Genomic DNA, 24,426 nt, shown 5'->3' on the forward strand with positions numbered 1-24,426 from the left:
TGCCAGCAGGCCGCAGCCGTCTCCGCGCGACACGATCCGGATCACGCACGTGATCGTGCGGTTCCTCGTGGCGCTTTGCGCGGCGGCGTTGCTGCTCGTGCCGCTGGTGCTGCTGTCCGGGAAGAAGAATGCCGGGCTGGACCTTTGCACGATTGGCGTCTTCATCGTGCTGTTTTGCTTTGCGGTGAGCTTTTGCTCGGGGTCGTCGGCTTTGGCGACGATGGGCGCTGCCGCGGCGTATGCTGCTGTCTTGGCCGTGTTCCTGTCGAACAGCTCGTGAGGTAGGGTGGTTTCGGATTTGTCCGTCGAGAACGGTGCGCGCGTATGAACAAATTGATCTTCTCATGTAAAGTTTCCAAGGTTGTCACTGAATTCAGGAACCCATCTCCAGTCCGCTGGCTTCGCCTCTGTTGCTCAAACACGCTTCAGGAATACCCTCCATTTCCTTGCAAGTGGTGCTTGATTACATCTTTTCAAAACCTTTCCAAGAGTGCTTACATACTGATCCGCAAGTTTGTGACGAATCAACGCCGTGGGAAGCGTGGTCTCCACTTTTCTATCTCCTACCTACACAAACAGACTAACGAGTGAGAGCATTACTTCCAAGTCAAGCGGTGCATCAACATTTTCCAGTAATGATGGGGTTTGTCGAGAATGGCCGATGTTCCCGCACAAGTCCCGGTCAACACAGCCATCGACTCGCGTCCCCCACAGAGATAGATCACCCCAGTCGGTACTCGCTCATCCAGTTGATATCACCAAATCCCGCAGGAAAATGCGTCGCGCATCCCAATCCCACGGCTAAAAACAAAGTTCGCTCGGCTGTCGTTCTTAACGCCCCAGAACACCTCCGTAAGCGTTGAGTTTGTATGTACAAATTCGGGTCTCCAAATCCTCCAGTTATAGAGCCATTAATGCCACTTTTGCATCTTCTGCACGCAGAGAGTTGGTTTGACGTTAATTGTTTTGTAACTGTAGGATTTAGAGACCCGAATTATTTGCGCTAGTACTTGATCTTACCGTTTTACCTTTGGGTGGAATTGCGGAACTTGTGATCTGTAGTTTGGAAGAATGATGCTGTAAGGACTATCCCTTACCCACTGCACCATGCGTATGCAGGCCCTCCGGGGGCTAAAAGAGGTACTGGAATAAACCTAATTAGAGTTTATTCTGGCATGGCAGGCTAATATATCTTCGTGCCCTGACAGATGCCCCGTTCGGGTCCAGTTTGATGTCATGAGGCATTAGGATCAGGCCATGGAAGATTCGTATGGAGAAGCTTCCGTGAGTGTGCATCGTTCTTCGTTTGCGCCTCTGTTTTGTGTATTGGATGCGATCCGCCTCGCGATGAGCCACGCTACTTCTTTGTTCCCGCTCTGCACTGCCAGGCGCAACAGATTCTGATCATGCTCTTGCCGATCCTTGATGCTCATGTCGTAATTAGGATGGCCGAGGAGAGTCTCCACCACTGCTTTGTCTCCATTTGCGACGGCGAGGAGAAGGGGAGTTCTCTTATGCACATCTCCGTGTTCTCGGTTGGCTCCATTCTTCAACAAGAGATCAATAGCCTCCTTGTCGCCATTCTCGGCTGCAAGCAGCAGCGCCGTACGCTCCTCTTCGTCCACAAGATTTGTATCCGCCCCACTGCTCAGCAGTAATTGGATTATATCCTTGTTTCCCCGTTCGGTGGCCACTTGCAGAGGCGTTCGCTTGTGCGAATCTGATACATCCAAATAGTCCACCGAGGCTTCGAGCAAAGCCTCGACCACGGAATACTTTTCATGTTCGGCTGCTAGGAGCAGTGCTGTCCGTCCCAGGTCGTCTTGAATATCCTGCTTTGCCTTCTTCTTCAACAAAAGTTGAACAAGATTTCGATTGCCGTTTTCTGCTGCCAGGTGTAATGCCGTCCTTCCTGCTATGTCTTGTACGTTGACGTCAATGTCCGGGGAGCCTTTGACGAGCAAAAGTCTCACAGCATTCTCGTGCTGATTCTCAACGGCTATGGATAGTGCTGTACGGCCCTCGGAGTCGGTGTGGTTTAATATTTCCGCCTTAGAGATAACATCCTTCGTTGAGTTCGGTAGAGCGTTGCTATGTTCAGCAGTAGACTCATTGCATGAGCGCTCCGTCGGGGTGATGTCGCCGAGAATGGAGCTGATGATTCTGGAATTTCCGGCTTTTGCTGCCCACAAAAGGGGTGTTTGCTTCCTCAAATCCGGAATTCCTGGGTTTGCGCCCTTCGAAAGAAGTAGCTCGAGAACCTCGTCTTTGCTGTGCTCCGCGGCTAGGCCGATCGCTACCCTTCCGAATCGATCTTTTGCGTCCTTGTTCACGCCCTTCTCAAGGAGCACTTGGACCATTGGCATCATGCCTTCCTCGGCCATCCTAAGAAATAGCTCCTCCTTTTTTTGACTCTGGGAGTTCCCGACGACTTCTTTATCCAACAATAAGCGGACTATCTGGTGATAGCCGGCTTCGGCTGCGAGTTGCCAGGCTTTCTTCTTCTGGCAGTCGCGGATATGTGGGTCAACCTGGTGGTTGAGTAGGATATGCACAATTTCCCAGTTCCCAGTCTCTGCTGCATGGTGTAGAGCTGTTCGTCCTTTTTCATCAGGGATGTTGGCATCGGCATCGCACTGAAGCAGAGTCTCCACCACTGCGGCTCGGGCACGTATGACGCCAAGGCAGAGAGCTGTCCGCCGCTGGCAGTCCTGCTTGTCAATCAACCCATCTCCTTCTCTTATAAGCAAGTCGACGAGTACTTTATCGCCTCGTGCCGCGGCCCAGTGAAGTGGTGTAAGACCGTCCTTATCCTTCACGGCGGATTCCGCCCCCTTTTTCAGTAGCGAGCTCGCAATGTCTGCATACCCCATCTGGGCGGCAAAGATGAGCCCTTTTCTTGCCAGAATGCGCTCATCGTAGACACTCTCCTCTTCCTCTAGGAGAACCTGAACTATTGACTCGTGCCCCTTCTCTGCCGCAACCTGCCACGGTTTGTTTTCCGAGTTGTCGCGGATGAAGGGATCAGCACCGTTTTGGCGTAGCAGCTTAACTACTTCGCAGGAACCTCCCCAGGCCGCACGGTGTAGCACTGTTTGACCATCCATGGACCTTGCGTTGACATTGGCTCTCTTCTCAAGGAGTCGTTCAACAACTTCTTTCGAGGCCCGCTCCGCAGCTAGGTGTAGTGCTGATTGTCCACGGCTGTCCGAAGCGCTGAAGTCAACCTCGTTTTTCAGCAGGATGCTTACGACATCATCGTAGCCTCCCCAGGCTGCGTGGTGCAGAACCGTCCTATCGTGGTCGTCCTTGATGGCCGAATTTGCCTTTCGCTGTAGTAGTAGCTCGACGATAGCCCCGTGTCCATTTGCTGCAGCTCGTGCCATTGCCGTTCTCTTTTCCGAATCAAAGGTATTGCAGTCTACGCTGTTCTCGAGGAGCAGCTTGACGATACCGGTGTAACCTTTCTCGGCCGCAAACAACAGCGCTTCTCGGCCCATCCAACCGTCGATGTTGGTCTTGACCTCGTCCCTTTCGAGCAGGATTCCCACAATGGACTCAAATCCGTGTTCGGTAGCTTGCATGAGGGCGGTCCGGCCTTTTCCGTCTCTAATGATGATGTGCAAATCCTTTTTCAGTAGCTTCTGTACCACTTCTTGGTGTCCACTCATGGCAGCCATGTGCAACGCCGTCCACCCTTCTCGGCTCTGATATATCACATCCGCTTTTTTCTCGAGCAGGACTTCGACCAGTGTGACCCAACCTCTTCTGGATGCCAACAGTAATGCTTCGTTGACAGACTTCCTGTCTTGGATGGGCGCATCAGGAACAGAAAGAAGTCTGCCGACTACGGACGCATGCCCTTTGTCCATAGCCTTCTGCCATGCCTTCTTCCCCTCGTAGTCCGCAATTGTTGAGTTTGCTGCGCGATCTAAGAGTTCTTTGACGATGTCAGCATGGCCATTCTCGGCTGCGAGCAGCAGCGCTGTCCGGCCCATAGCGTCTCGAGCATCGAGGTTTACGTTCTCTTTCTCAAGGAGAGTTCTGACAATCTCTTCATGGCCATTCCGTGCCGCTTGAAATAAAGGTGTGCGCCCTCGAGGACCTCGAAGATTTGGATCCGCGTTTTTCCATAGAAGCGCTTTTACCGATAGGCTATCTCCTCTCTCCGCTGCCAGCAACAGCGGCGTTTGCCCTGTTTTGTCCTGAGCATTTGGCCTGAAACCACTGTTGAGCAGATAGTCCACGAGAAAATAGTATCCCTTCTCCGCTGCCAGCAGTAGTGGAGTTCGCCCGTCGGCATCTTCGCTGTCTAGGGCGTGTGTTTGTTGCATGGGCCTGGAGATGGCACCATCTTCAAAAGGCAAAAGCAGCTCCACAATGTCATACCGATCCTTGAGGACGGCCAAGTGTAGTGGAGTCTGGCCTTGCCCGTCCTTTAAATCAAGTCCCACCCCGTGATATAGCAAAAGCTTCACAATTCCCTTCCGCCTTCTTTCTCTGAAAAATTCTGGACGGCCGAGTCCAAACCTTTCTATTGCTGTGTGTAATGCAGTGCGGTTACGGAAATCCGGGATGTCGGGATTAGCCTTACTAAGAAGCAGGTCTACACCCATATAGGATTCCGCTTCAATAGCATAATGCAGTGCTGTGTAGTTCCGTTTGTCTTGGACATCTGGATCGGCGTTGGCCCGTAGTAGCAATCCAACCATCTCCCATTCATCCAATTGGGTTGCTATCATCAGTGCCGTTTTTCCCTCCGTGTCTTTCAAATCAGTCTCCGCCTTGAGGTCAAGAAGCTCGCTTGTGAGCCGCCGATTTCGATTCTCGACTGCCAGCATCAGCGCTGTTCGACCCCGCTTGTCTGTGTGATTGAGATCGAAATCACTTCCAATGAGTTTTCGAACCACTGACGAATATTGTTTGGTGGCAGATGCCAAGAACAGAACTGTAGGGAATACCGAGGCCTGAACTTTAGGGTCCTTAATACTTTCGTAGAGCAATGTCGCGACAGATAAGTGACGTCCATTCGCTGCCAGTTCCATTGCCTTCTTCCTAGATTCATCCACTTCGATCTTTGGAAGCAATTGGCGGACTACTGCGTCCGATCCAATGGTTGCGGCCCAGTCGAGGGCAGTTTTCTGCTCATGGTCCTGCGCCTTTGGGGGACTTCCCCTATCGAGCAGTGCCTTGACCGTTGCCGCTTGTCCGTTACACGCTGCAAATATCAAGGCTGATTGGCCGTGCTTGTCTTCGGTGACATCGTGCATGTCTGCATCAAGGAGGAGCATTGTTGCATCGATCGATCCACTTCGAGCAGCCCAATGTAAGGCCGTTCGACCTTGATAATCCTGCTCGTTTACCTCAGGCTTTGGTTCCGACTTGAGCAGTTTTCCGATGATTTCCACATTGCGTCCGATGGCTGCCCAATGCAGCGCCGTTCGTTCTTCTGAGTCCTTGAGCTTCACATCGGCTCCCTTCTTGAGTAATTGAGGTACGGCAGCCCTCACTCCCTTTTCTGCCGCCAGAAGAAGGGCTGATTGTTGCCTCTTGTCATCCTTTTTATCCACATCTCCATCCTCCAAGCGTTCGATGAGTGACTTAATGTTACAGTCAAGTTTGAATTCAATTATCCAATGCAAGGCTGTCATTCCTTGGGAATCTTGAGGGCCTGACCTGGCTCCCTTCTTTTGAAGCTTGTCGACTGTGTCCGTATGCTTTCCGGCGGCAGCCAAGAGTAAAGCATTGTCAAGTTCGCTCTGCTCGAATTTCTCACTCTTCTGCTGACTGAGTAGTGTCCCAACGGTTTTGGCATGCCCATTTTTGGCTGCTAGCCGCAAGGCCGTATGTTCGCTTCCGTCCACAGCACATAGCCGTGCTCCTTTGTTGATGAGGACTTTCACGACTCTCTCATGGCCTTTCTCTGCTGCCAGATGCAGCGCTGTCTGAGACTGGCCATTCGGGACATTAGGATCCATCCCCTCTTCATTCTTCCCGTCACTCTTTCTGTCATTATCCCCGCCGACCTTGTCGTTGGTCTCGCCATCCAACTTCTTGCCAGTGTCTCCGTTGGTCTTGTCGTCAATATTCTCGCCACCATCAGAGGCTGTCGAGTGTGAGGTTATCGCTGACTTCCAATCGTCATTCACAACATGGTCTAGAACAGCTTCCACAATGCCCTCGTGGCCTCTCCTGGCCGCATGATGCAGCGCTGTGTCCTCACTCTCACTCCAATCTGAGAGCTCTGGATCCGCGTCTCGGTCCAGGAGAAGCTGTACCATCTCTTCATCCCCCTTCTGAGCTGCCAAATGCAATGCAGTCCATCCCATTTCATCGTCTCGGGCATTCAAATTTTTGCTGTATTCTACCAAGAGCCTGACAACATCAGAGCGACCTTTCTCGGCAGCTATGTGAATTGCACTTTGCTTTTTTGAATTCACCGCGTCCGCATCTGCCGGATTTGTCTGGTTTTTCAGAAGATTCTCGACGATTCCGACACACCCGTGCTCCACGGCCAAATGTAGTGGCGTGTCTCCGCACAGATTGGAGCTATGCTGAGCATTGTTATCCAACAGCAGTGTGACTAGAGGCTTGACCCATTTGTCCTGTTTCTGCGCACTAGCTAGAAGGAGTGCATCGCTCGCAAGCAAATCTCTTGTTGGATCATCGTCAGAATCGTCTCTGATCTTGTCATCTTCGTCGAGAGCTAGGAGCATCATCGACCCAGCTTCGACTTTGTCGAGCCAAGGAATGATATAGTCGATGATGTCTTGATGCCCGTAGAATAGTGCTTGGCCTTTCACAGAGGAGTTTGAGCTGTCGTTGCCGTTCATGAAGTGCAGTGCCATGCCCTCTAGCAACTTGGAACCCGAGTCCGCGGAGGACTGAAGCATCCAGGACTTCTCAAACAGTGATTTCGATGCCTCCTCTTCAAAATATAAGAGCGCCTTCCAGTTTTTTGAGCCCATTTTGATGGTATCGTTCTCATCAAACGAAGCTTGTGATTGAGAAGTTTGGATTCCACGTCCGGTCGTTGCTGTGTCTTCCAGAGAAGAGGCTTTGCCCTCTAATATTTTACTCTTGACCATCGAGAACACGCTGCTCCATGCGTACGGTAGCTCCTTCATACCATCCGTGCTGCCTATCCTGACTCTTGCTTCCAAAAATTCTCCGTTCTCGATGCTCCCATCCAGAGCAGAGCTGAAGTAGACTGGTCCGACAAAATGACAGCAAAGCAATGGCAATGGTCCCTGTTCATTTATCATAGGCTTGACAAGCAGGGCTCTCCTTTGGGACTTCCCATTCTCGACCAAGAGAATGTGACTAGCCTTATTTTTGTCGTTTAAGGCCAAGTTGAGGGATACTTGCGTGAGTGGATGTGTGCCTTTCCAGATGAAGTCTTCCGTGTTGACGCTGTCAGCAGGATGAACTCTCCACATCCCCTCGAGGTCGCCATTCTCAAGAAGTTCTAGGGTCGCGGAGTCGCTTTCGGCCATAGGCATGTCTAAGATGTTTGTTGGGCACCAGCTGAAACCGGGCGCTGACATGGTTGCCGAGTTGTGGAAGAGGTTGCCTTGAGCGACCTTTCCCAGCTTGCGTAGGATTCGTTGGTAGATCTCCTGTTGTGATAGCCCTCCAGATACATCCACCCCGGCCAGAAGCCCCGAGATAATGGGAACGTCTCGGGGTTTCGATGTGTCGCGGGGACCCAGGATAGCCAGAAGGTCGCCGAAGCTTTGTATGCTGGCACTCCTCAGCTTACGAATAGATTCTGCAGTGGCATGATAACGGCTGGAGGGTGGAATCTCGGCAAGTATGTCAACGTCGAGGTCCTTGATCACATGCTCGTCGTTTCTTGCCTTGAACAAGATCTTGACCTTGTGTGATTTGGCAAGTTCCAGAGATGTCCATCCTCTGCTGTACCAGGGCGACATGGCGATGGCGAAGCAAGCAGTCTCGGCATCGACCCACTCCCATTCGCGAAGGTACAGATCGTGGACCAATGTGATCCTCGCGTCGGCATAGTTATTGTGCATGTTGTTGAGTGCTTTGCCGCGAATCTCGTCGTCTAGCGGGATACTGATTGTATCCCACCAGCATCCCTCACACTGAAAATGACGGGCAATGTCGCAAATGAATGTGTAGAGACATTTGTTCACTTGTCCTGGGCGCCATGTCCCTGCGCCAGTACCGTCAGCCCAGACATGTGATACCGCCATGTATGGATGTGAGGTGTCAAGTAAGGACCGATCGTCCAACTTCCAGGCCGTGGGTCTCCCGGCTTCCACTCGTTCTTCCAGCTGCTCCAAGGGGAAGATAAAATGGCCGCAGTCCTTGGGACACTTCTCATGGTGCTGTGCCACGGATGTGAAATCGACTCTTGAGTGCTCGCAGAAGTCGAAAGTGCACTGCTCATGCTCGTGATGCTGCCTGTCGTGACCAGGAACCGAAAATATGTCAGGGGCTGGGATGAGAGTCGGTAGGCTCTTTTCTTTGTCCGGAAGGCTCGCAGCGACAGCCCAGATGCGTCGTAGGCAGAGCCTGAAGGCTCTTGCCCGTCTGACTGCGTCCAATATCTTGTCCGACTCCATGTCTCATTGGGGCGAGATGTGCCGACAAACTCGCGGAGGTCTCCGTGACTCCTCAAAAAGGGACAGACGCGATAGGGTGTTCAATGAAGTAGCAGTAGCTGGGTTGATTGCAACGCGGGGACTTGCGTGGAGGTGTATGAAATACAAGGCTGGTAACCCCCTCCTCTTTCCATGAGCGGGCCGATAGCGTCAGCCATCCCACCAACAAAATCTGTATGTAGATGAGTTGATCCGTATATAGACGCCCTGTCTTGCTCCACAGAACCGCTTTTGGCAAGGGTGGGTGGCGTATCTGCACTTGTTAGGCTATATTGCCGGCAAATGTCGGAAAACCCTGATTCATACGAGTCGAGGTCTCACTGACTGAGCTGAAAGACTGGGGTCCAAAACCCCTTGCCCATGGCGACTGTTGCCGATGCGGACCAATGATAGAGAGGGCCGAGCCTCGCTTGCTTGATCCGGCTGGCAGATCTCTCGTTCAAGCGCTCCATGGGGTGGGCATACCCGAGAGATAGTGTCGAACATCAGTGCGGCCGAATGGAATAAGGAAGGAGAGAGTGACGGAAAGGTGGACAAGCCAAAGAGCAGATTCAGAGCTTTCTGCACAAGCACGACAAGGGCTCCTCAGCCCCGTCGCTCCACTCTCACCTCCATTACTGTGTGGTTCTATCGCTTTCCTGATCTGGTAAATGGCCACGAATCATCTCTCATTGAGTTCCAAAACCACTCATCATGTCAAATTTTTTTTGAGATGAGAGTGGAGCTGGCAGTGGAGCAACGGGACGAATGAGATACAAGTTTCACGAGAGGCCAATCGGGCTCCTCGCCGATCATGGCGGACTCGGGAAGGGCGTGCGGTTCGGAACGCGTAGCGTGTGGAGCACCGCCTCCAACAACCGTGATGCTGACGATAGCCGGGACGTGGGGGCTAAGGTATCGATGTCCAATAGCATGTTGACATGACATCGCGTCCGAAGATGATTAGCGTATATTTCTTTTTCTGTGACAGCGGTGACCAGGACGAGAAAATCGGAGCAGAGTCAATATTGTATATCGCAGAGAAATCTCTGAACCCCAGCGCAAGCGTCGGATACTCGCGCAAACCGTCAGCTGCAACACTATCTCTGTGTACGGATTTGAGCAAGCAAGCTGATGCAGATCGCGCCGCCCATGCAGGTCAAGTGTCTGCAATAAAATTTTCAAGCGAAAATGGGGCAACAGCGCAGCCAGCCATTCGGTGCTGCATCTGCGGGGCGGAGAACCCTGTACTACCCCGGTAGAGGCACGTGTGTCGTGCGGCTGAGACACCCATCACTGTTGCCTTGAGCTGCCTTTACCTACGGAACGACAACAAAAACTTCCCACCCTAAAAAGCCATCGATCGCCATTCTACCTAGTTGAATGAATCGCGGGACCAAAACGAACGACGCAATCTAAGAATGGCGCCGATATGGCTGTCCTGGCTGGCATCTTCCCCCACAGCACAGGTACTCGTCCGGGAAGCTGGCGATCCGACTGCGGCCCCGGCATCCGTGGCGGCGTATCTGGCCGCGCAGTGGCGGAACCCCAGCGACATCTTGTCTGTTCTGCTGCTGGTTGGACCGGATGTCGTCAAGAATGCCATCGCACAGCTCGCCGGGCGCGCCATTACGCCGGTTGCCTTTTCTTTTGGCTGGGTGGCCTACGCTCCGGCTGCCCTACTCTCCAGCTTCGGAGGTGCGCCCTTCCTCCTGCTTACTGGCCTCAGCATTCTTCCCATCAAACATTTTCTTATAACTTCATGTGCGAGTGTACAGATGGACGTCTGATGCCAGAATCTGGATCGACACTCCTGGTAATTGACCCCAACAGCGGCCACAGCCGGCAGACCAAGAATTGGATACTAGACCGCTTGTGGCGTGACTTCAATGACCGCCTCGACGATACGATGAGAGATGAGCTGCCACACATTCCGCCTGGAGATGGCGACAATGAGCAGCAGGAACCGGCAAGGAGAGGAAACGGAGATGGACAAGGACAGAAACGACCCTTCGAAGGCCTTCGTGTTACTGTGTTCGAGTTCGAGGATAAGCCCCCCAACGAACACGGCGTTCCTGCACTAGACTTGGTATGGTTCATGGGCATCTTGGTCATTGCCGTTCAGCTAGGCATTGCCGCTATTCCATGGGGCGTCAACGGCCAGTGGGACACATTTCTCGTCACCGCTGCGGGCAACCTGTTCGCTGGAATGAGCGGCTCTCTCCCGCAGTGGCGGAGGGAGAAATGGGCCTGTCCCAAGAAGGGTGGCCAGACAGTCGCCATTACCGAAGGCAACGGCTCGCGGAGTGTAATCGTCATTCTGGGCAAGCGAGGCGTCGGGCTCGACCTGGAAATCCTGGCCCGAGGCACCCGTACTGTGCCGGCTTCGCCATTCACAAGGATCACGAACACCATCCTGGCCGTCTTCTGGATTTTGCTCTTGATTACTGTGGCAGCCATGAAGCAGAGTACGTGGTGTAAGTTCCAATCCTTTGCGCCAATATGACCCTTTCCTCCTCGAATGGAGCTCCCTGCGTGTAGGCCTCTATCCTCGCTGACGCGATCCAGACCTGCTGGGAATTGGTCTTCTTGGTAGCATCCAGAACGTTATCGCCGCTAGCATCCCACGCTCGCCGGCAGCCCTCGGTATTCACATCAAAGAGCATGAGACGATTCACCACCGGCGCGTGTCCGAAGTACTAAGACGGGTCGAGGAAAAATACCCCCTTCTTGGCACCGCGCTACTGGATGTCTTCTTTCCTGGATCATTACGTATACGTAAAGAAGACATAGAGAGCATCGCGTTCTGGAGGGCTGCACTAGAGGCGAGGTACAAGGAAAATAAGCATGGCGTTAGGCTAGATCGTTTACCAGCCGTAGTACCGCCAAAAAGTCATTTCGATTTGGTAAAGCGAAGCACGTTATAGACTACATTTTAATCATTAGATAATTCAACTATAATTATAAGGCTTTTAAGTCTAATTTAGGCGTTATGAGAAATATCGTTACGTTTTATTATTCGCCTATAAAAAGCATAGGTAAAGAAACTTACTGCTGCCTGGTAGTAAGGAGGGGTTCTATGCAGACTGGTTGCAGCGTGAACTGGCGACGGCCACACTCTCTAAATTGTAAAGTACCACTCTTCCATCTTTCGCACGCAGAGAGTAGATTTGAGTGGTACTTTGCAATCTGGAGAGCATGGCCGTCGCCAATTCACGCTGCAATCATGGCTCTGGAACCTGATGATGATGATGATGGTCAACTTCACAAAAAGCTGACGGAAACCGACATCTCCTGATGTCCGTCTGACCGCTCCGTGGAGTTACTTGCCCTTGCCTCGCTGTCGAGTACAACGCAACCTGAGCGACAGACAGAAATGGCAAAAGTGTCTCAGAATCCAGAAAGTAGTTGTCGACTGTTTTCAACCGAGAACACAAAGGCCACTCTCTCTCTGGTCCGAATAAATCCTCAGAACATCCGAGACCTCCCCCATTTTAAGCGGCTTACTCCAGTAGAGGGTTACTGCATGTCAGCTAGCCCGACTACCGCACTCGGTGACACTGTTGAGTGATCCGTTTGTGGCCGCATTGGTCGTGCGGCACGCGGGTGGCCCGGACTTGTTGGAGGGCGGGCGAAACGGTTGGGGGTAATGAAAGGTGGTTGTCGCCGGTTTGGCTGAGTTCGATCGACATTCATGGCAGGGCTGCAAATCGTGAAGTGGGAGGCGATCACAGAGCAGCAGCAAGAGTTTGCCAGATACCGGCCTGGTGACGATGACTTGTGCCATAATCTTTAAAAGATGGAGCTGCATACGATGGTCTGGAGTGGCAATGCATCGCATGTCGGGAGCGTTGTTTCTGGAAACGAAAATATGGTAATAGCTTCCCTCCAACTCGGCCGGCCTCCGCTCGTAGTTGGGCCAGCTACTCCAATCTCCAGCGGCGAAGTTGCTGCAACCCTTCACAGTGAGTCTCATCATTAGGCTCAAAGTATCCCCATCATCACAATCCTTTGATGCTGCAGTTCAGCATGGACTGTAGGTCAACCGCACTTCAATCGTTCCCTACAAGGATGAGTAAAAAGCATAAGAACAGGAGGAGCGCACGAGGATTACGTCTCGGTCTTCGCTCTCGAAATCGAGCTGGAGCGGGTAATCGGTCATGTTGATGAGATCGGGGGATCCGGCCTTCACTATGTGGAAACTCTTATCCTCCAACGACATCACCAATCGTCAAAGCAACGACCATCCATGTCCAGTTCTTTTGATGAAAAGTGGTGTATCCCATAAGCCCTCCCTCTTCCGAAAAAAAGAAACTAAGACGCCCGACATGCCATAAATGCTGTACATGGCCTTTTCCTCCCCACCCCATTTGCGGGAGAGATCAGACCTAGGACCTAGGCCAAACCCTCATGCCCGTCTGCCTCCATCTTGTAGTAGCGTACAGTACATCGTCCCCAGCGGTTTCCGCGCTCATCCAGTGTTGAGATCCACATTTTTGCATCGACGACGAATGATCCACCATCGAGTCGCTTCGATCGCCGTCGACGTCGTCGTCGTCGTCATCCGCCCATCGCTTCCTTTTTTTTTTTTTCCCTCTTCCTCTCGTTTACGCGGGGAGCAGGAACTCGCTCCAGCTGCTGTGGAGGAAAGCGACACCAGCCTGTCGATAAAAGACCACAGGATCAGCACTCTCCGCTCTTTCATTCACCCACGGAACGTTCGAGCGTCGCGTTGGCCAATGAGGCGGCGAAGCGGCCGGGGCGCAAAAGAAAAGAAAAAAACTTACAGCGAACATGGCGAGGCCGGTGATGACGGGGCGGTTCTCGGGATCGGTGACGGCGGTGTAGGCGGTGGAGAAGACGCTCTGCGACTCCGGGCGGCGGGCGACGGGTGCGCGCTTGGGGGCCATTTTTTTCTTGATCGGGTGTTTTGGTGGTGGAGGAGTTGCGGAAGGTGTTTGCTGCGCGGGGAGGTCGCGGTGTTAGTGCATTGTTCACCTCCCTCTCGAGTGGAATTCGTGGAGGATGGAAGCGCAGATGCGCTGAGGCGGAGACGTACGGTGCTTGGTGGTGGGAGGGCGGGATGCGCGGTGGGATGGGTTGATTGACTTGGTGTTGGAAGCTCGGTGGTGACGACGGCCCTTGGGAAACCATGATGCACATTTTTGGGTGACTAAGCAGCTGTCGCGCCAAGAGCGCCGATCGCATAGCTAAATTCGTTGGATAAAGAAGTGTCCATGGCGCGCCATTCGCAGCCCTCAAAGCACTTGCACACTGCGAGAAGTTCACGTCGCAGTTGGGGCAGCCTTGTCCATTTTCCGACGCTAATCTAGAGGCATGGGCAAAGCTCTCCAGTCGCCGTGTCCTGACTGGATACTGGCAACAGGTGGGGAGACAGTATCTCGATAGTGCGAGGTAGCAAAAATGCTTCAAATTCCAAGTAAATATCTTCTGGAAAAGTTCAAGGCTTTCCTTCAGCTTCTGTTTTGTGCAACCACCAGGAGCATACACGTAGCCACCGGCAAAAAACTATAAGAAGCCTTGCGCCATATAACGCCTTTCGCCAATACGTCTCTGGTATTTTTTGGGGTGTCGCGCGGATTCCATCCCATCAACTCGGTTGCCGTGTCGGGGCTATCTATGCGCCCTGGCGAATGCGCTGGAGCTCACGCTCGGCGTTGTTGTACCTGTTGTGGGTCAGCCTTTGGCGGCTCTCGTACAGCTACAGCTTGTACGTACTTGAGGAGCTTTTCGATCAGGTCGACGTGGGTCATGACCATGCGGCGGCAGCAGTAGCGGTTGAGCCTGAGCTGGTCCATGGCGTCACTGCGTAGCCGTCAGGTCAGTCGCGTGCTCTCGAGACTTCGAGCCAGATGGCGCTTACCCCTCGTGGGTGCCCTCCTCGATCAGGCCGACGAAGCGTTCCCAAAGGTCACCGATGACCTGCCCTTCACGTTAGCAAGGGTGCGCGTGTCGAGTTGCGGGGCTGGGATGGAAGCGCACCTTGCCGCAGGAGAAGCACCGGACGGGGATGATCATGGTGGCGGTAGCGAGGCGGAAGAGCGGCGACACGGAGCTGGGCGACGGCGGAGCTGGGCGCAGAGGGCGGGCGGCGGGGTGGGCGTGGTGAGAGAGGTTGGAAAGGTGTTTGTCCGGGCGTGCAAGAAAGACTTCGGAGGTGTCGGCGCCAAGACCAGGGCCCGCGAAAAAGTAGTCGGCCGCGCTCAAAAGTTCAACTCGACCATCACCCTGCGCCACATCACCATGGCCGCCCCCACCACTCTCCAGGACGCGCCGAACGCGTCGCAGGACGCCCGTCGCAAGAGGAAGGCCAAGGATTCCGCTGCAACCAAGCACGACGCCAAGCGCATCCGTACCCAGGACGAGAAAATCGCCCAAGCTGCCGCTGCGCCCTCCGCGAAGACCGAGACCGCCATTGCCATTGTGGGAGACAAGAATGCCCAGGCTGTAAAGAAAGAGGAGGGCGATGCTGTGAAGATTGCGCTCCGCCCGGATAGGAGTAGCTGGTACACTTCCGACCCTGTGGGCGGCCGCTTTCTGCCCATCGACCCTGTCTTCGGCAAAGATGAGAGGTATAAGGGTCCGCGAGACGTGTAATGGAGCTCTGCTAATCATGCAATGTAGATATCTCATTTTCGCGACAGCCAAGGCTGTACACATCTACTCCACCGCAACCTCGCTTCTTGTCCGGACGCTTCCCATGGGTACCAGCCACAACATTACCGCATACGCCCTGTCAGACGCTGATCCAAACCACCTGTACGTTTCCGATGCCTCTGGCTATGTCATCCTATGGGACTGGGTAAAAGGAAACAAGATCCAGCGCTACAATCTGTCTGCCGCCATCCGCGCCATCGCAGTCAACGCTGTCGAGAGCGACAACGGAGACAAGTTTGACAACGTCTACACTCTGGATAAGGGTGGCCGCAACGTCATCTATGCCCACAGGTTGCGCGGTCACAAGGACGAGTCTGATAAGGTGGCACAACCTCTGCTCAGGACCCGCGTGCCTCTTGAATCTTTCACCGTTGCTGCCGGTGGTCAAGTCATTGCCGCAGCCGCCAAGGATCGCGTCTTTATTGGACACCTAAAGAATCCCTCTGCTACCGCCCCCAAGGATCTTGTCTACATCTGGAGGGAACTCGGCTGCACTCAGAAAATCACCTCGATCGATATTCGAGTCAACAGCCAGAGGTCTCGCAAAGCGACGCCAAAGAAGGGCCCATCGCCAATTGGCCAGGTCAATCTGGCCATTGGTTGCTCTGACGGTGCATTGCTTGTTTACGAGGATCTCATTGCTAAGCTCACCAATGCTGAGAAGCAGCAGAAGAAGGACCCGAAGGATGTGCCGTCTGCGCTTTCCCTGGCTCCTCGCATCCTTCACTGGCACAGGAACCCTGTTGGAGCCGTCAAGTGGTCGTTGGATGGCAACTACCTCATCTCCGGTGGCCAAGAAACCGTTCTCGTTCTCTGGCAGCTTCAAACTTCGAAAAAGCAGTTCCTCCCTCACCTCACGTCTGCCATCGACGGTGTCGTTGTTTCTCCGAGCGGAATTTCATACGCCGTTCAGCTTGCAGATAACTCGGTCATTGTTCTCTCAACCACTGAATTGCTCCCCAAGGCCAACATTGCTGGAGTTCAGTCCCGCTTCTTCACTCCTGAGGCGACGTCTGACAAGGACATACTCGACCAGGTCCGCCGTACAGCTGCTGTCATCAACCCGCAGAACCCCAACCAGGTCCTGCTTTCTGTCCCCGCCTCGCAACCCAGAACCGAGGCTGGCACCACCAACCACCCCGCTCCTTTCCTTCAGGCTTATGACATCTCGTCCAACCACCATGTCTTCCGCCAGGCCATCACCCGCAACAACGCCACCATCCTCAACCAAGCTCCGAACGCAACCAAACTGCGTGAGCCTGACCTTCGTCATCTGCAACTTAGCCATGATGGAAAATGGCTTGCCACTGTCGAGGAGTGGGTTCCGCCAGTCGAGGATGTGGAGCACCTTGCCGCGGAGAAGAAGGCGGTAGAGGAAGAGCAGCACGCGAGACGTGAGGTCTACCTTAAGTTCTGGCTCTGGAACGAGGAGAAGGCCCAGTGGATGTTGGAGACGCGCATCGATGCACCCCACAGGTTTGCCGACAAGGTCGTTTCCGGCCGCGTATTCGATCTGAAGTACGACCCGAGCAGCACCTCCTTCGCCACCGTCGGCGAGGACGGCTTCGTCCGCATCTGGGCACCAAAGACCAGGCTGCACGACGGCACCGTGGTCAGGGGAACCAAGGGCGAGGGTCTCGTCACCTGGTCGAACCGCAACGCAATCCGGCTGGAAGCCGCCGTCGAGGGCTTCGACGCCAACTCAGACATCCCCGGCGAGCTCGTCCCCGTGCACGCCCGCCTGGCCTACTCCCCCGACGGCTCCGTCCTCGCCGCCAGCCAGGAATTCTTCGGCAACAACAGCCAGGGCCTGGTCCACTTCATCAACCCGGCCACGGGCGCGATAAGGTACTCGCGCGGCGGCCTGTACACCACCGGCCTGGTCGACCTCGGCTTCGTCGGCCGCCGCTTCATCATCGTGTCCAACTCGCTCAGCGTATGGGACCTCGTCGACGACGAGCTCAGCTACGGCTACAGCTTCCGCCCCCTGGGCCTCACGCGCTCGCAAAAGGCCGAAATCGCGCACCTCGCCATCAACAACAACACCACCAACGACGCCGATGACGCCGGCACCTTTGCCATCTCCCTCCCGCTCCCCGAACAGCGCGAGAAGAAGAACAAGGACAAGAACAAGGACAAGCCCGCCACCATCGAGGGCGGCGCTGCTGGCCTCACCACCACCACCGCCGCCGCCTCCGCCGACGCCAAAACCCAACAACCCCAACCCCAACCCCAACCCCAACCCCAACAGGGCCCCAAGAAACGCCAATCCAAAGTCTTCGTCTTCTCCCCCTCCTCCCCCCGCCCCCTGTACTCGGTCGTCGTCCCGCAAATCGTCACCGCCCTGCTTCCTGCCGCATCGGCTGGCGGCGGCAGCAGCGGGAACGGCGGGAACAGGGGCTTCATCGCCCTCAACTCGGCCGCCGAGATCCGCGTCGTCGCGCCCAAGTCCGCGACCGGGCTGCAGCTCGTGCGGCCCGTGGCGGCGCCGGAGGAGGATTTGGGGGCGTTGGAGTTGGAGCCGCTCGTCGAGGAGGATGGGGAGGAGGATGGGGAGGATGAGGATGGGGAGGGAGGCGTGGGGAGGGAGGTTATGGAGAGGGTGTCTGGAGGGGGAGTGGGAGGGGAGATGGGGATGGGGATGGAGATGGAAGTGGGTGGGGAGGAGGATGATGGCGGCGACAAGCCGGTTGTCAGGCCGGAGATGCTGGCGGGTGTGTTTGATGTCGGGCCGAGCTTTGCGTTGCCTCCGGTTAGGGATCTGTTCGAGGCGGTTGTGGGGTTGTATGGGCGGAAGCCGAGGGGTGTGGCGGCGGCGGTTTGAGGGGGTGGTGTTGAAGGGAATGAATGGGGAGACGGACGGACGAGGGGTTGTATGTTGATGGTGTGTCTGCTGCATTGTTCATAGGCGTATAGCGGGCGGAGTGGGTGGATCCATATCAAAAAGCAGAGTTTTTTCTTTCCCTTTTTCTTTCTTTTGGTTTGTCGTGTGTATGGAAGTATTAGTTTGACTCGGATGGATGAATGGATGGATGGTCAGATCGTTTCCCATATTCATGCAGTTGGTTCGTCTCATGGTGTGTCGTCGTGTGAGCCGGCCGGTGGAGGTTGATAGGGAATCTACCACGCGCGCATCCCACTCTGAGCGCCAGGGTCTCGTGGTCACCCCGGTTGGCTGCACGAACTCGCTATAAAACGCTGTCACAGGCATCCTTTCCCCTCTTGCGTTCCTCGTCAACGCGTCCTGCAGTCGTGGAATACAAACCATTGTCAAATGGTATGCCAAAGACGCCACTTCGGACTCGCAGTTTCGTAATTCAATGACGAGTGATACGTGGAATTTGAACTCGCTCTCTCGTGCGTCTTGCGCCGCCTCCCCTGCCGCAAAACTCAATCTCCCAGCAGAAATGAGTTCCTTAGATGCATGCGCACCAACGTGTCGAGGTGGCGCTGTGCAGCATTTTGAGGTGATGATGGACAGCGCCATGTGCGTCACAACTCACGAAGCATGACTGAGATGGGGGGTTTGGCCGAGGCGTACAGGCTTCCCCCGGCCGCGAGGGAGCGGGAAGTGTTGAACACTATCTTAAGTTGCAGTCTCTGGTGCTACACCTCGTTGTGAGCTTGACTTGGGGATGATGGAAGGACTGACTGACAGGCGATGTCGATGATCTGGGGATCTAAATATATGCATCTGTGGGAGCAACTTTCGCTTGGTTTGACCATGAGGTAGGTCTGCTGACTGTTGCCGTGTGGGCGGGTTGTTAAATACGGATCGCGAGGATCTTCGCTGCTTCGTAGCTTGTTCGTCGGCGTGCGTCTTGCGTGCACGCGAGACCGCGGTGGTTCGAGGATTATGACTCTTTGTCACCAGACTAGCAAAAAAGCGCTGAACTCGGCGTTTGGGGTTCTGTTCGTGTTACTGTCCTCAGTCAGTGCTTGGTATCTCGAAAGCAGTTGGCAAGGGCTGCTGTGCATGAAGGTGTCCCGTTGGTGCTGTGCAGGGTCATGGGGTGATGATATCGGGCGTCATGTTGATGAGCTGGAGATTGCCGTACAAATCGACGTTACGTTCCTCAATCAGGACTTTTTCCCATCCACTCCGATATCCACCGTGAGGCCCTATTCCTCTCAGCTGGTTTTCTCGAAGACTGCACCCCTACTGGAACGTGTACGACACACCCCACAATCGAGACGAGTTCAGCCGGAGACTGGAAGTAACGTACGTATGTACATACCACTCGACTTGGCCAGCCAGAATTAAGAGTAAAAGCAAACACGCCCAGAAACCCAGATAAACCCCGAGCCAAGGCGTTCCGGACTCTCATCACATAGCCTTTAACGCACCCTCATTCCCCGTTCTCCCTCACGACACCGATCCACAATCATCCTCCCCTTACAATCCTCCTCCCACCCCCAGATCCGCGCCCCTTCTCAAGCGAAAACCCCACCCTCCATCTCACCTTCGCCGTCGGCCACCTCGCCACAAAATGCAACAATCTCCTCCCCCGACAATTACTGATCTGCCCCTTTCCCCACCCGACATCACAAAACACCTTCCCCGGCCCCGTCCGCCCGCGTCGAGGAGGAGGTGGTGGTGGTGCACGGTCAGCTCGAGAGGGATATATTCTGCTGAAGGGGGACCACTCCGGCTTTTCGACGACGACGCCCATGTATGGAGGAAAGTCGGTCGAGTCTTGCTCAGCTGCCTTTTCACGTCAGTACAGTGGCTGGAGGCCCCAGCCGGCAGCACGTTCGGCGAGAGTTTCGCGGACAGCGAGGTTTGGGAGGAGCGTGGCACTTGCTGTATTATCTATAGCAAGCGGCGATGATGGAGCTTGCCGTCCCGCACTAACTAATTGTTGGACCTTGACTGTGTCTCCATGTGCTCTCATCTGCAAGCTCGAGTCGAAAACTCGTGGCTCGGTGTCAGGTCTCAAAACAACAAAAGAGGTGTCCTTCGGAGATTGGGGATTCGTCGACATACGACATACGACATCCTCCGGCCACTAGTGATACATCCAGAAAATGCCGGCCAATTTTCCAACCAACGCTGTCGACTTTTTTCATCAACGCGAACAGCCTGGACGGTACTGCTGACTTCGACTCGGACTATCCGGGAGCTCCAGATATTCCAGACATATCGGCTGGCCTGGACTCGGATACACCCAACTACCTCACCTTTCCTCTAGATCTGCTCCGGCCAAATTTGCAAGCGGTGGTGCTCTGTTCTTCGTGCTGATTGCGGGCAAGGTGCTTGGGGCGGTTGCGACCGGGCTTGCGGATGGTGACTGTCAAGCGCGCTGTGGGGACTTGGCGGGGATGTTTGTGAACAAGGTTGATATGGGCTCGACGGAAGTATCACGTCAGGAAACTCAAGTTCCCACCGCCGCGGCCGGCGAAAATTGATCGAGATCTCACACTCAATGCACTGTAAAGTTGACAAGGAGATAGTCGGTTGAGAAGGAGTGAGGTTTTTAAATGCATCCATGGGAGCAGGATTTGCCCTGTCAAGTGGCCGCTGCTAAGGGTTTCCGCATGTGCCGTGTGGTACTAGCAATCATGTGCAGGCATCGCGTGTGAGTGGGATCAGAAGGTGGAGCATTGCCGCACATGCCGCCTACTTGACACGTATGTGTGGAGGGGGTGGCATGGGTGACGCAGCCCGCGGAGTGGTTAAAGGAGAATCGAATCAACCGTGTGTCTGATTTCTATTCATCAACGAAGCTCAGTCAGACAACACGGTAACCCACGTACCTCATGCAAGACTGAGCAAACTACAGTGTACTACGCATCACTTGCCTTTGTCGGGGTGTGATCTGCAAAACATGCTTTTATTCCTCCCTTCAGTTTGCTTTTGGTTCATCGAGTTAGTAAGTTGATGCTGATCTGTATCGAGAAATCTTGCTGTTCAATGGCGTAAAAGAAGCATACTACGCGGATATTGCCAGCATATTGGGGTACGGAGATCGTCCTTTGTCATTGTCTTGAAGTCATTGTACCTACCGAGTCAACTGTCCAGTGAGGCAAGGTACTAGTTGTTTGATCGAGCATTTCATAGGAGTAGTGCTATTGGGGAGGAAGAAAAGCGAATGACAGGTGTGTCTGGAATGCAGTGATAAAACGATTTCTTGCTGACGGCGTTCTGGGAGCTGCTGATCAGAGGTGCGTTGATGCCTTGTGTTCATCTTACTTGCAGGTACCGTCGCTTTCTTCGTACCATGTCACGCTCGTAGCATGTGAAGGGCCTTGCCTGTACATAGATAACAAGTTATCTCTTCAACTCCGTACATGCGATAACTGCGGAAAGACCGGGCCCTGAATGTTGTTGATGGTCAATGAGAGGCTTGCATATCACGCTGGCTTTGGGCCGCTCTTGCTTTCAGTAAACGGAGCTTTCTACGAGACGAAAGAAAAGCTCATGAACCTCCCAAGTAGCGTTTACCACCAGAACCGAACTATGATGCTGCTGATAAGTCATCGTCGCTCATCTACAACACCATCAAGACTACCTGGTGATCACAGCAGCTTCTTAGACCCCGCATGCGCTCAGTTCAAAAACATCGATCACGCTTGCCCGTGGCAGAGTAAAGGTCTTTCAGTTGACCTCGAAAATCCAGAGTCGAATATTTCTGACTCTGGGAGCGTCCGACAATAGCAGTGTTCTTTGCCTGGTGGAGGAGAACAATGGAGAGATGACAAGTGTGGACATGCTTATAACAAGACCGCGAGGCTCCCATGCACGAATTCTGCGGAGCTCAGCGTCTCGCATGTGACGGCCCAGGCCTCGAAAGAATGCATGCACGGGAGAGATGCACAGAGCCAGATCCTGAATCTGAAAGATGTCAACAGGCAGACGTCTGGGTAATGTGACCGCTTACCCTTACTACAGCGGTACGGTGCTATGGCTGTATACTGGTTGCAGGTGCTGCTTGTATTCCGTAAAGCAGTTATAAGCGGTAGAAAAAGTTGTTTTCAAGAACCTAATCCTGTATTAGTTCGGTGAAGTGAGCGTAACATTTCGATTACAAGCACTGCGAACTTGTCATGACCTAATCATGATACTGCTCGTTGCTCGCCTCTTTGTCTTACATTACTAATTTTAGGTATGTACTAGAACTTGGATCGTAGCGCTAAACATCAACACAAACTCTTGACCCTCACCATTAACAGGGAATGAAGTTGCTCAGCTCAATCTTTGGCTGGTAGTACGTAATTCTCCACAACGCTCACAACGTGAAACTGCGCCAACGACATTGCACACGCTCCCAATCCCGAACCAGGGCAATGCTGGCTCAGTCACAGTGCAGCCTTCGGTACAGCAAAAGACGTAAGACGCCTTTCAAGGTCGGTGACAAAGTGCGGAAGCGATTAAAAGACTGCAAATATCAGAAAGTCTCACGTTGATCTCAAAAAGAACGTGCAGACGCCCCCGAATTCCCCTGCATGATTGTCTTCTTGGATGCTTTGGGTCGAACCGCTGTCTTGTGCAGTACATCGAACCCACATGAGGCATAGGTGCACCCGACATTATTGATCACGGTGTGGGTAGAAACACGGGCTTTGAGGTATTTGTACTCTACTCGCTACTTATAGTCCTCAGCCTCGCTTAGGCGCCATGGCGGAATTGACCTCAGTCCAGTCACTGCGTGGTTTCTTAATCTTCGCTGGATGATTCTGACTGGCGTGGGGGTTTGCTGCCAGAAAGGTGACTCCTTGAGGTTGCCACACCCTGCGTTCCAACGCATGTCGGGGATGCTGTTCAGCCTTTATCACAAATGCTGAGCAACTTCATTGGAGCACGGTGGTGGTGGTATGGATCTCGTTTGCAGTTGCGATCACCAAAAAGACCGAAGGCCGTCCTCGTGCCGAGGCAAGCAAACGCCAAAGCGAAGTGTCGTTTAACGTTGTTGCTGCTTTCACAAATCCTGAACTGCTGTCAAAAGGCGTTCGTGATCGCTTGTGGGTGGTGGAGTGGATTTGCAGAGAGGAGAGAGTTCTTAAGTACTTGTGGGGACTCGCCCACAAAGCACCAAAGGCCTCTGCTGCTCATCTGACCGCGAAGCAGTAGTCACCGGGGACCGTAAGACACTCACTACTATGGGACGCCCCCGATGCACGCCTATAAAATTTTGCAAAAAGGATACTCTTAATTTTGAGGCTTAAAAGTTTCGTCCAGCGATGATTGCCTACTTGCAAAATACTTGTTGTCTTTGAGAGATAGATACTTCAAGTCACAATACTTTGACTTTAGCTGGTGTGGCGGTAAATTCTTGTCTGGACGACATATTGACCCGTCAATATGCCCCATCATTCGACATAATCGCTGAGAGTTGACACGAGACCTTAAAGATGTGCTGCATTGCTAGCTGATTGCCAGGAATCCAAGAGATGAATGTCCCAAGCCAGAGCCCTACCCAATGCCTTTGACTCCAACTCTAGACAGAAAGTTCTAGCCCGTTCTGAACTGCCGCCCGACACATCCCGAAACCTCACATCACTGAATCACCCCAGTCTGTCTCACTCCCATATACCTTCCCACTCAGCTCAGCGTCCAGCACCAGCGCAGCCCCGCGTCACGCGCACCATCCCGCATTCACGCAACAGCCAGACGCGCGCACATGGTCTCCGCCGATTGTCCTTGATCAACTTCTCATAAGAAGGCTGGCTATGTCAGGGCAGTCGGATCCACCACACTGGCATGGAACGGATTTTATGACGAAGACATTACCGAACGCAGCAATACTTGTCGTCTATCTCAAGGAAAGGAATACTGGTCGTCACTCCAGCTTAGGCGGCGTAAGCCCGGTGCCATAGGTGGTGAGCTACGCCCCTCTATGAAAATCTACGGTCTTTGGTGTTATCTTCTGTTGCTGCGTATCATCATTTCAGCAAGTCGTTGCTCCACAGTATCGTTTCTGGACTGTGGGCGTTTGATTCGAGTTCTCTTGATGCTTGCGGGTCGAGCGGAACTTGGGGAAGTCTTGGTACCTGTCGCAGCAGTGAGGAACTGAGGGGCGAACGAAGCAGCACAGTTGTTGTCATCTATGAGCCGGGCAGACCCACAAGTAATTGAGGGTTACAGTCGTGCAGCTCCTCAGGGAGTGATGGTCGCGGCGTGGAGTATACAGCTACAGCA

General features: G+C 53.7%; 4 protein-coding genes across 4 annotated transcripts; 2 read left to right on the plus strand and 2 right to left on the minus strand.

Moving 5' to 3' along the window:
• Positions 1–1,250: 1,250 nt before the first annotated feature.
• BKCO1_3300060 (ankyrin repeat protein) lies at positions 1,251–8,591 on the minus strand (the record flags this gene model as incomplete). The annotated part of the gene is made up of 1 exon (XM_020274560.1): positions 1,251–8,591. One exon carries the CDS (start codon positions 8,589–8,591, stop codon positions 1,251–1,253), a length of 7,341 nt encoding a protein of 2,446 aa, XP_020129329.1.
• A 1,439-nt stretch (positions 8,592–10,030) lies between these two features.
• BKCO1_3300061 (uncharacterized protein) lies at positions 10,031–11,536 on the plus strand (the record flags this gene model as incomplete). The annotated part of the gene is made up of 3 exons (XM_020274561.1): positions 10,031–10,307; positions 10,388–11,086; positions 11,178–11,536. 3 exons carry the CDS (start codon positions 10,031–10,033, stop codon positions 11,534–11,536), a joined length of 1,335 nt encoding a protein of 444 aa, XP_020129328.1.
• Positions 11,537–14,247: 2,711 nt separating this feature from the next.
• BKCO1_3300062 (dna-directed rna polymerases n 8 kda subunit superfamily) lies at positions 14,248–14,648 on the minus strand (the record flags this gene model as incomplete). The annotated part of the gene is made up of 4 exons (XM_020274562.1): positions 14,248–14,296; positions 14,349–14,435; positions 14,494–14,552; positions 14,613–14,648. The coding sequence occupies 4 exons, from the start codon at positions 14,646–14,648 to the stop codon at positions 14,248–14,250; spliced, it is 231 nt and encodes a 76-aa protein (XP_020129327.1).
• Positions 14,649–14,873: 225 nt separating this feature from the next.
• On the plus strand, positions 14,874–18,111 carry BKCO1_3300063 (wd domain protein; the record flags this gene model as incomplete). Its single annotated transcript, XM_020274563.1, has 2 exons — positions 14,874–15,202; positions 15,255–18,111. The coding sequence occupies 2 exons, from the start codon at positions 14,874–14,876 to the stop codon at positions 18,109–18,111; spliced, it is 3,186 nt and encodes a 1,061-aa protein (XP_020129326.1).
• Between the last annotated feature and the right edge of the window lie 6,315 nt (positions 18,112–24,426).

Source organism: Diplodia corticola, assembly GCF_001883845.1.
Source record: "Diplodia corticola strain CBS 112549 chromosome Unknown scaffold33, whole genome shotgun sequence".
Taxonomy (NCBI): domain Eukaryota; kingdom Fungi; phylum Ascomycota; class Dothideomycetes; order Botryosphaeriales; family Botryosphaeriaceae; genus Diplodia; species Diplodia corticola.